At 39.3% G+C, this 11848-nt stretch overlaps 1 protein-coding gene across 4 annotated transcripts in view; it reads right to left on the bottom strand.

The window, feature by feature from the left end:
- SRGAP1 (SLIT-ROBO Rho GTPase activating protein 1) overlaps positions 1 to 11848 on the bottom strand; it is a 179038-nt gene that overhangs the window by 122234 nt on the left and 44956 nt on the right. For all 4 annotated transcript variants that reach the window (XM_081821991.1, XM_081821990.1, XM_031026587.2 and 1 more), the window contains exon 3: positions 11582 to 11744. In XM_081821991.1, the coding sequence (XP_081678117.1) occupies positions 11582 to 11744 (163 nt within the window). The remainder of the gene's footprint in view (positions 1 to 11581; positions 11745 to 11848) is intronic.

Here is an 11848-nt window from a genome sequence, read left to right as displayed (position 1 = left end):
TCTCTGTATAAAAGAATGCACTTGTCCTAATTCCTCTGTAAAATGTAAGTTTAAGATGATGATCAAATGCCACTCTGTGAAATCTTTCTCCATTTTCCTAGGCAGTATGCTTTACAATCCCCTCTGTGCTCTTGTGGTCTTAGGTCCTTTCTCTGTAAGAGCAGTTACTGATTTATAATGTAATTTTTATCTCTATACGTCCTATCCTTATTAGATTATGAGCTCCTCTGGTGTACTGAGGATTTGTGTCTTACTCACTTTTGTAACCTCAGAACCCACCATTGTGCCTGTTGCACAATGATAATACATGTTTATTGGATGAATAGTAAAACAGAATGTCTATTTTGTTTTGAAAAAGAAAGCTGATTTCCCTAAAGTTTCAGAAAAAATGAAAAGAGAAAGAAAAGTAGAAGTTACAATGGATTTGTCATAATTGTTCAGTGGAATTATAAGACCTTGCCAAATAATAAAATATTATTTTAGTAGACCCCTGCAATATCCATCTTAAGAGCTAAAGAGATGAAATTTTTATGGGCATGTTTATTCAAGCCAGTGCACTAAGCCAATTATGAGTCTGTGGTCACTTAAATCTATCAAAGTTTAAAAAGTAAAATGGTGCATGTATTTATTAACTATCAATTATTGAACATTACTGGTTTTCCCCAATCTATATAGTTCACATATTCAACATCAAAATTTTTTATTTTCATAACTTTCTAGGTTCATCTGACAATGTATTTAGTTGGCAAAATTTTTGCTTGTCTCTATTTAACTGCTTCTCTAATAAATTTTTTTTTTCCCTTTGAAATCAATCTGACAGACATAATCAGTTCTGTTTGTAATGCATATTTTTGGGTTGTTATAATTCAAGGTATCACCAGTGTTTCTTAATTCAAATATTTAGTCTATGTGCAATATGGCATTTCCTACAGCTGCTAGAAATCTTCTAGAATCCTACAGTGTGAAATTAAACATAGTCTTCAAATGGTAAGAAGCCTTGGCTAGCAACCAGAATACTGTTTTCAGGTTGCTTTAGAATTTATTGATCTCAACTGCAGACACCTCGACATATGGTAGGAATGTTCTCTCCTCATTGGTTCTTTACTTAAGGCTGCAATTTCCTTCTAGGATAAGGAGAATGGTAAGAATTCAGAGCCACAGGGCTCCTTGAAAATGAATTTTATTAAGTGCTGATCTTTTATAAGTAACTGAATGGTATTTCTGAATGCTATTTTTTTTAAAGATTTTATTTATTTATTTGACATAGAGAGAGAGAGAGAGAGAGTACAAGCAGGGGGAGTGGCAGGCAGAGGCAGAGGGAGAAGCAAGCTCCCCACAGAGAAGGGGGAGCCCGATGTGGGACTCGATCCCAGGACTCCAGGATCATGACCTAAGCCGAAGGCAGTCGCTTACCAACTGAGCCACCCAGGCGCCCTGAATGCTATTTTTTACCCCTCTTTATGGGAGGTAAGAGGCTGGGTACCTTTTGACCTACTCCATGTTTGTTAATTTAATCTAGAGTTGTAAACCCTGTAACTGAAAAATCAAATTGGAACATTTCTTTAAAAAAAAAAAATGTGCTTGGGAGAATGGAGGACTCAGTAAAAATCAATTGTTCTCAACTTAGGCCAACTCCTCCTGCCCAGGGACATCTGGTATTATCTGAAAACATTTTTGGTTGTCACAAATGGTAAGGTGCTATTGGCGTTTAGTGCGTAGGGAAATCCAGTCATCCAATTCTTGTCCTCCCATAAGTAAGGTCTCATTTTTTCTCTGGCTGCTTCCAATAGTTTTTTTCTTTAGTTTTCAGTTTGATTATGATGTATTTGGGTATTGACTTTTAAAGATTAATTCTTTTGATGAAAAGCTTGCATTTTGTTGAGCTTCTTAAATGTGTAGGTTTCTTTGCCATATTTGGAAAGTTTTCTTGCAATTATTTTTTCAAATATTTTTTCTGCATAAACTCTTTTTTCCTCTCCTTCAGGGACTCTGCAGTCTGCTGATACAAATGTCAGACTTTTGGTATTGTCCCAAAGGTCCATGAAGCACTGTTCATTTTTTCAAATTTTTTCCCTGTTGTTCAGATTGGACAACTTCTATGAATCTGTCTTCAAGATTAACAGAAATTAATCTGACTTCCCTCTGTCACCTCCGTTCTGCTATTGAACCCATTTAGTGAGTTTTAAAAATTTTGGTTACTTTCTGTCTTTCCCTTCACTTCAAGAATGTTTGTCCTTACTTCTTGGGACATTTTTATTGTAATTGCTTCAAAAGTCTTTGGTAGATAATTCCAATATTTGCATCAATTCAGAATCATCTGTTGATTATCTTTTCCCATGTGAACTGAAGTAATTCCTGGTTCTTTACATGCTGAGTAATTTTGGATTGTATTCCAGATATTCTGAATACTATGTTATGAGATTTGGAGTCTTATTTAAACCATATGGAAAATGTTGATTTTTTTTTTTTTTAAAGATTTTATTTATTTATTTGAGAGAGAGAAAGAGCACAAGATGGGGGAGCGGGAGAGGGAGAAGCAGACTCCCTGCTGAGCAGGGAGCCCGATGCGGGACTCGATCCCGGGACTCCAGGATCATGACCTGAGCCGAAGGCAGTCGCTTAACCAACTGAGCCACCCAGGCGCCCGATATTTTTGTTTTATCAAGAAATCAACCTGGTTGGATTCAGGAAGCAAATTCTGACCAGCCTTCCATAGGTTGTAGTTTCAATGTAGGTTCTGTTTTCAACATCTTTATAACACTATTTGGATCTGTCCTGTACATGTACCATCCAGTGTTCATTCTGGAATCCAGGCAGTGGTCTATCCCTTGGCTCAGCTCTCAAAATCTACGGTAGGTATACTGCTTAAAATCAGACCTAAGCATATCCAGCTCAGGGGTAAGCTGAGGATTTCATAAAGAACTTTACGGGGAATGCCTAGCTGGCTCAGTTGGTGGAGTGTGTGACTCTTGATCTCGGAGTTGTAGTTAGAGCCTCACACTGGGTGTAGAGATTGCTAAAAAATAAAATCTTAAAAAAAAAAAAAGACTTCATGGGATTGTTTTTTTAATCTTCACCATCTCTGTAATCTCCCTGGTACTTTCTGGTTCCTTGGGACACCCCTTTTGAGTCCTCTGACCAGAAAGCTTGTACTTTAGTTTTTCCACTCTGCCATAAACTTCCCATGTGATTTTCCTCTGATTTCTCGTTCTTGGGAAGTAGACTGCATATAATAGTGTTGCTTAAATCTAGTCGTTGATACTGGATCTTGTTGAAATGCCTTGAAATTTCTGTTATGTAGGTGACACTCACCTCTGGTTTCTAGTATAATGTAAATATTCATTATTTATTCATTCAATAAACATTAACTGAGCACCTACTATGTGCTAGTCAGTGTTTCAGTGAATGATACAAGGATACTTCCCTCAGGAACTTACACTTAAATTGAGGGGAAACGAAGTGAATAAATATTAAGTAAATATACAATATGTCAAAAAGAGATAAGTGCTTTAGAGAAAAATATAGTGAGAGAAGGGAGGTGGGGGTGCAGACTCTCGCTCAGAGTAAGGTGGGAGCCAAGAGAGTGAGGAAAGGAGTAATGAGATCTGCTTGAAGTTAAAAGGATTGTTCCAATTCTTCCTATTTATATATTTGATAAGTCATTTCAAAGGTGATTTGGGAGGTAAGACAGTTGGGGGTCCATGTGCAACCTGCCATCTTGCTCAGAAGTTCCCTGATACCATGTCTCTTCATTTTAATCGTCTGAATTCTGTATGTTCAAAGCACAGTTTTCAAGTGTACCTGGAGAACAGGCCAACTCTTCATTAACAAACAGCATTTGGAGTGGAATTAGTTACTGTTTATAGTAACCCACTTTTTTTTTTTTTTTTTTTTTACAGCAAACACTGACTCGTATACTCTGGGCCAAGTTTCTTTAAGGGTTTTAGTTTACAATAAATAATTCTTTTCTTGTGCATCTTATAAAATATGTTCATTGTACAAATATCAGAAATCACAAATAAGCAAACAGAAGGAAAAAAGGTAACTTAGAAATATTCATTTAAAATAATTTTGGTCTATACAACTTCCAGGTTTTTTTTATTATTATTTTTTAAAGATTTTATTTATTTGACACAGAAAGAGAAAGCACAAGTAGGCAGAGCGGCAGACAGAGAGAGAGGGAGAAGCAGGCTCTCCACCGAGCAGGGAGCCGGACACGGGCTCGATCCCAGGACCCGGGGATCATGACCCGAGCCGAAGGCAGACGCTTAACCGACTGAGCCACCCAGGCGCCCCCATTTTTTTTTTTTTAAACCACAAGTAAGTCTCAAGGGCTTTTCAACAACTGTTCTCAATGTAATTATGGGCTCAACCACTAACAGGAGAGCGTCAGGACCACCGTACCACGCTGCATGACAAAATGTCCAAGTTTGCTCATGTCAGGTTTTCAATTCTATCACTTTCCAAGGAGACATACATATATCACCTGTTTAGTGTCCTCTTTAAAAATCTTTAATAAAGCTTCTGAACTGATGATGGTGAAGGCTATTATCTAGTAACTCACCTGCTAAATTTATAGCCAGGTCAATCACACGTGTCCTTTTGTCGCTAATAAAGGCAACGACATCAGTGCAAGAATAGCAGCACTGACAACTGTTAATTTTTAAGTACTCTGTGCTAGCCACACTGGTAAGTGACTTACAAATACAAATTAAAAACATCTTCTCCAGTATTTCAGAAAATTTCATCACTGTAAGACATTAGAGTTTAGTTTTGACTTACTTCCAGAAAAATGAGCTAGCCATAGTCAATAAAACTCGAGAGAACCAGATAGTAGTGTTTGCTTGAACTATTCACACTTATTTATCCAGGTCCCATCAATAATTAAACTGTCCCCTGATGCCACCAGCACTCCATTTAATTCTTCTGCTACACCGCACTGAAATGCTCTGAAAAAAGTTCCTCTTGTTATATTATTTATTACTATTGCACTAGCATCCGAAATTACATCTGGTAGCTCTCTGCTAATAAAATAGGAAATTTATTTTTCAGGAAATGGATTACTCATTGGTAAATCACAGCTATGACCATCTTTACTCCAAAAAGGCAAAAGATAAAAATTCATCCAAAGCATGATATTCTAATACCACTCTTTAACCTAACAATTCTACTTCAAGGAATATAGCATAAGAAAAAACACTATAGGGGCGCCTGGGTGGCTCAGTCGTTAAGCGTCTGATCCCAGGATCCTGGGATCGAGTCCCGCATCGGACTCCCTGCTCAGCGGGAAGCCTGCTTCTCCCTCTCCCACTCCCCCTGCTTGTGTTCCCTCTCTCGTTATAACTCTCTGTCAAATGAATGAATGAATGAATGAATGAATGAATGAATAAATAAAGAAAAAACACTATAGATGTGTGAAAGCTTGAAGTGTGCAACAACAGGAAAAGAACATGGCCATGCAGATAGTGAAACACTATGTGGGCATGAAGTATCCTGTTTTAAAGGCTTATTTCCAGACATGGGAAATGCTAACAAATTTTACATGAAAAGGGCAAGTTCCCGAGCTATCTGCAACAAAATCTCAAATTCTGTAAAATATATGTATGTTTGTATACTACACAAATATGTTTATACATACAAATACTTTTGAAAAGATATAGCCCAAGATATCAACCACAGGTAGTGTTAATATGGAGAATTATTTCCATTTTTTAATGTTTTCTAAATTTCTACAATGAATATATATTTTTATATTCAAAAAGAGACTCTTTCATATACAGATTGGTAGTTTTCAGATTTTTTAAAACTTATGGAACTTTTCTTTAAAAAAGGTTAGAGTGTTAGAGATCTGTTGTAGACTGGTATCTTTTACTGACTTATATTAAAGACTCTGAATGTTTTCAACGGTCTAATTGACAATGCAACATTTTTTCCCTAGGAAATGTTTTTGTTTTCTTTCTTTTCATACTGGGGTATTGAAATAGAATATGATTGGCCTTGATCAAAATAGAAAATGAATACAAATTTCCAAATTTTACTAGTAATGTCTCCTTCCTTCAGATTGGGCCACACAATCAATGATACCCAAGGTATCATTAATTCCTGTGCGTCTGATAACCTACAGCATTTATGCCAAAGTGGAGTAATTCTCGGTGGTCTGGGACTAGTCTGCTGCTTTGAATCCCTGCCTATAACTGGATGATGGGCAGATTTTGCTGCCTCACCCAAAACTGTCATTCTTCAGATTTTCGTAAGAAATGAATAGGGCCAAGACCATAGTGTCTCAATTCTAAGAAGTGTCTTACCTATGCACTGAATAACATCCCCAGTTACCATGGAAAAATACCAACAGAGTCACCACAGTAACTCTGAACTAAGACGTATGGGCAAAGACAAAATACATACCCACTAGCCTGGCTCTACAATTTATATCTTTGAGTCTTTTATTTCCTCCTCCCTGAAATGTGAAATATAATACCTGTTCACGGGCAGCACATGTGAACAAACTGTGAAAAATGCAGAGCACAATGCTTGGTGCACAGTTAAAATTCAGTAAGAGGGAATGTACAGATGTCATTATGATTGGTGAAGAAATAAACTTATACTTGTACACATATTTATGCAAACCAAGGAAGGACAAAAACATGAATACTCTGAAAACAATCCATGGGGAAATGATAGACTTGAAGATAATTTAAAACACACAAAGATAACTTAGCATATTCAACTGCTACCATTTTACTGTGTTCCCTCTAAACTACACACTTCTATTAACATTCTTAAAATTGGGAAATAAGATCATGTGATAAGGTGCTTAAATAAAGTGATTACCGCAAGCTGGCTGTGTCCTTTCCTGCAATTATGACTGCTGACATTAATTACATTTTTATGTGTAGCACATGATCTGCACATTTTCTGGCTGCAGCACCAAACCAGATGCAGGACACTCTCTTTCAGCATGAGTAATGGAAAGAAGGCAGCAAAATCTCATCACTTTGGGAGGCAGGGCTGGAGAACAGGGCAAGAAACACCTCACCACCTCTTGTTCTTTGGGAAAGAAACAAGGGCTTGTAATGAAACAAACCCATGTGTACAAGGAGGCTCCAATTCCCGACCTTCTTCTAAAAAGGGCAAGCAGAAGTTAAGAGAGTAAAAGCAGAATCCTGCCCTGTCCATATCAAACGGAGGGTCTGGAATTGAATAACTCTTACTGTTGAATGAATGAAGAAATCAGTGAAGCCTCCTCAAAGTTAAGACTCTCCATGTGAAATAGCTGTGGGGGGCTTCAGAGGCCCGGGGTGGAGGTGGGGGGTGTTGACTAACACAGGTATTCACTGGGTTATTCCCCGATTTCCCACTCATTGATGAAATGTGAGAACCAAAATTTTAATTTGGCTACAAGCAAGGACATCGGGAGGACATTTCCCAGAATGTGCTTACAAATATGGTTTGGAACTTTCTAAGTGATATACCAACAACGTGTAATGATCTGGATGTGTTCATCACAGATGTGCCATATATTCTCCTTAGAATGAGGACACATTTAGTATAATGGCTTGAGGAAACATTTAGTATAATGGTACAGAATAAGGGTTTAGAATACAGACAACAATAAAGATAATAGCTAAAAATTACCTAGGACTTCTTAAGTCCAGACACTGGGCTAAGTGGCTTTTCACGGATGACTCAGGAATCCTCCATACAATTATCTGAAATAGGTTACTATGTCTACTTTACAGATGCAGAAACTAAGGCTTAAAAGGTTTACAAATACTCCCAAGTCCACACAGATACTAATAGTGACAAAGCCAAGATTCATAACCCAAAATATCTGATTTCAGAGCCTAAAAGATGAACCACTATGTTATTCTGACCAACAGGACTCATTTACAGTTCGAAGGGCCTAAATCTGAAATAATCAATATATGAATAATTGGGAATTGTTTTTTAAAACACTTTTCACCGTTTATACCTGCTGAAAACTCTAACTAGCTCTGACGTGATTAAAATTTAAGTTTTAGGGCACCTGGGTGGCTCAGTTGGTTAAGTGACTGTCTTCAGCTCAGATCATGATCCTGGAGTCCTAGGATCGAGTCTCGCATCAGGCTCCCCCTTTCATACTCTCTCTCTCTCATTCTCTCTCTCTCAAATAAATTAAAAAAAAATCTTAAAAAAAATTTTAAGTTTTAAAGCTATTCCCTACATGTATGCATGGTATAAGTGTCTTCCTATTATGTCCATTTGGGCACAAAAAACATTCCTAGAATTACCTGCTCCAGACTCTTGATTTGACAGAACAGTTTGGGTAAAAGGATTTTCTACTGCTGGCTAGACTGAATACAATACAGCTACGTAAGAGGCTGAACCTGTCACGCACCCAGCGTCTGTATGTATCCCCATACAGACATGGGGATATTTTTTAAAAATGAGGAAGTCTCAAAATCCTCTCCCAAGAAAGACAAGCATTGTGCTAAGGACTCCAAAATAGTTCTAAAGGTCACTTCAGACTAGCTCTGATCATTTCTTTCCATTCTGATAGAAAATATACTTCTGGAACCATCATAATGGAAGAAGAGCTGGACTGAAGAGAAAGGTTTGGTAATCAAAAAAGGAAAGAAAAAAAAAGGCAGAAAAGACTAGTCTTGCTTTTTAATCTAAAGGGACCTAAAGTTCTCCTGACTCGATAGATATGGATTTAGCTTCCTGTTCTTTTAAAAGACAAATGTGTCCTAGTGGGCTGATCTGGCTTCTCAATAAGCTCAAATCTCTCCCTTTTGCCCTCTGCCTCTTGTACTTTCTCTTTCCAGCAATAATATATGGAAAAGTGGGGTGTGTAGTGTGCTGGGTTTGCTTGAGAAAGGTAGTATTTGACACCTGTAATTGTAATGACTAACTCTCCAGCTGGTTGGCAATGGTTAGAAGACTGTTCACCCCACTAAATGCCAAAGCAACCAGGAGTCCCCTATAAACAGCATTCCAAGAATTATAATTCTTTTGAGTCCCAGGAAATCTGGAAAGAAGAGAACTTCTCCGGAGCAAATAAGCAGGCGTGTGTGTGTGTGTGTGTACACACACATTTGCGTGTTTACTGTACATTCCCCAGACTCTTTCTTCAAGAGCCAAGAACTTATTCCCCCAACAATTGGGAAACTGGCTGCTGGCTGCTGAAACTCACAGCTGATCCCTCTTAGAGATTTACCCTTGGGAACCACCCTCCACCAAAAGGAGCTGCTTCACCCTAAGATTACTCAGCCCCTCCCCAAGGGTAGCTCAAATCCAATGGCTGCAAAACAAAGGCGAGGCCTCCTTGTCTGGATATGACACAACTCCAAAGGACCATCCTAGCTCCAGAGCTGCCTGAGGTTCAGCTTCTCCCCCTCTGCCCCATCCTGCCTTACCCACTCCCTTCAAGAGTGGACAGCACTCTCTTGAAGCTCTTGAATCCTTTCCCAGGATCGCAAAGCAAGTAAGCAGAAGAGCTGGCATTCAAATCCAAATCTCTTTGACTCTCAGTCCCAGGTTTCTACCAACTTTATCAAGCTCTAGACTTTGATTTACAAAATACACATCCTTACATCTTAGCAAGACATACAAAGCCCCTTTCTGTAACAACCGTCCTTCCTACCCTCATATCCCATCACTCAACTCCCATGTGACCCTGGCCCAGTGACATCAAATTCTTTCCTGAACATGTCGTATTACTGCTTTCCCTGGAACACTGGTCTTTGTCTGCTTGATGACCACTTCCTTCTCCTACAGGTCTCACTCCAAGTACTCCCTCTTCTGTGAAGAATTTCCTGACCCCCCAGGAAGGTAGTAGATCTTCAGCTTTGAGCTCCCACAGCGGGTTGTGTTTCCCTTAGCCTGGTAACTGTTAATTACCATAATGAGTTCCATGCAAGCAGGGACATGTCTTTTAACTCCGCTTCCTCAGGCATTTTGAAGATGTTCTGTTGAATAGATAAATAAATGAATTCGACTGAGGTGTTGGCTGAGACGCCCTGGCTGAACGGATGGCAGCCTTCCCACGACTAGAAGCAGCACATAGCGTCATCCAAATTTGGATAGAATGTGACCTTCTTGAGCACGAGGACTGGTTTTTGTCCTCTATGTAGCTTTTCCAAGACCTAATACCATCTCCTGCTCATAGAAGATGCTCAAAAGGCCCCAGTGAACTAAATGAGGCTTTGGCTGAAAGGGCTGACATCTGAGAAAACCACTTTCATGGCTCCATAAACTATTTTTCAAATTTCTATTTTTTAAGATACATTGAAGGCTTTCTCTACCTGTTCTGTCTCTCTTTTTTAAAAAAGATTTTACTTATTTATTTGACAGAGAGAGACACAGCAAGAGAGGGAACACAAGCAGGGGGAATGGGAGAGGGAGAAGCAGGCTTCCCGCCAAGCAGGGAGCCCAATGCGGGGCTGGATCCCAGGACCCTGGGATCATGACCTGAGCCGAAGGCAGACGCTTAACGACTGAGCCACCCAGGCACCCCTCTACCTGTTCTCTTTTTAATAGGTTCTTCGAAAAAAATTTTTTAAGTTCCTCCTTTGTTTGAAACATTCAATTTTTTTTTTTTTTCCTATTTCACAGAGCAAAAGAGGACCTGGAGTTTGCTGAATTCCATTTCTGGGTCAGAAATAGAACCTAACGTGGACAGATCAAACACAGCTAAGAGGTTTTCCAGCTGGCCTGCTTAACACTACATCTTTGTTTTCAAGGGCCCCTTTGAAACATAAATATGTCATTAAACTACAAGGTGGGGTTTTCCCCCCACTTTCTGAAACTAATGCTTACTTACGGAATAGAGTATAGATATTGGTAGAGGCCCCACACAACACTAGCACAACGCTGAGGAGAGGTGGGGAGAACCCTTGTCCTATAAACATAAAAACTGAAAGCAAGTCTTACTGGACGAGTAGCTGCATTCCCCACACAGGATATGGTCCAATTCTGTGACTGTTCTCAACAGCAATGAAATTACTGAGAGCTGGCTGAGAGTAGTAACAATGATAAGAAGGCTTAAAAGCCCAGCTCCTATTTTGTAAATGGATTTGGGAAGGAGGAAGCTCTCTGGCATGTAAAAGCCTGAATTTTCTGTGCCCTGTGGGATTTTCTTCATGTCATCCTCTTACCACCTCCACTGCTAGTCTGTTGAGAGCAAAGAAAAAAACCATGATAACATTTTCTCAAAAGAGCAGCACATCTGGTTATCCTGTCCTTCCCAAGTGTCTGATCATGTGTGAGCCAAACCACCAAATCTAAGGCTTTTCCCCTCTGGTTTGATTTTTCCTAACTGCAGGCAATGTGTTCCTAAGGTCAGAGGGGCAATCCGCAGGTACATCTCATTTCACAATTTTGCTCACATTGTTCAGGTCGCAGATTCAGCGACTTACAGCTCTATACGTATGCTGCGCAGGTTAAACTTTTTATTCTGTGTCTTTAAAATACTCCTTCTTTTAGCTAAAACTCATGGAGTACAATTAAGGAACGAAGGGACCAATCCCTTCTCAGTCGTGCTAATGGTTAACAGGGGTTATGGGAAAGCATACGGCAGCAGGATTGAGATGGAAAGTACCTTTTTAAACATCCTGGTCGAATCCTCACTTATCTGCATGAACCGCATAATCACATTGTTCAGATAGATGTCACTCAAAGTTGCATGGTCTTTGCTCTCTCTTCTCACTTGGTTCAGAAGCAGATACCAGCAGTTCACTGGAGACAACAAGTTTTGGTCTTTCCTGAGAAGTGAAGAAAAACAAAATTACCATCAATTTCGAAGCTGCCCGAACCACCTGAGGGAAGTCACCAAGGCCCACGGGGAGCCACAACAGATGGGTATTGT

Source organism: Leptonychotes weddellii, chromosome 5, assembly GCF_054177405.1.
Source record: "Leptonychotes weddellii isolate Sample4059 chromosome 5, ASM5417740v2, whole genome shotgun sequence".
NCBI classification, from domain to species: Eukaryota; Metazoa; Chordata; class Mammalia; order Carnivora; family Phocidae; genus Leptonychotes; species Leptonychotes weddellii.
This window is presented reverse-complemented; position numbering and strand designations above follow the sequence as displayed.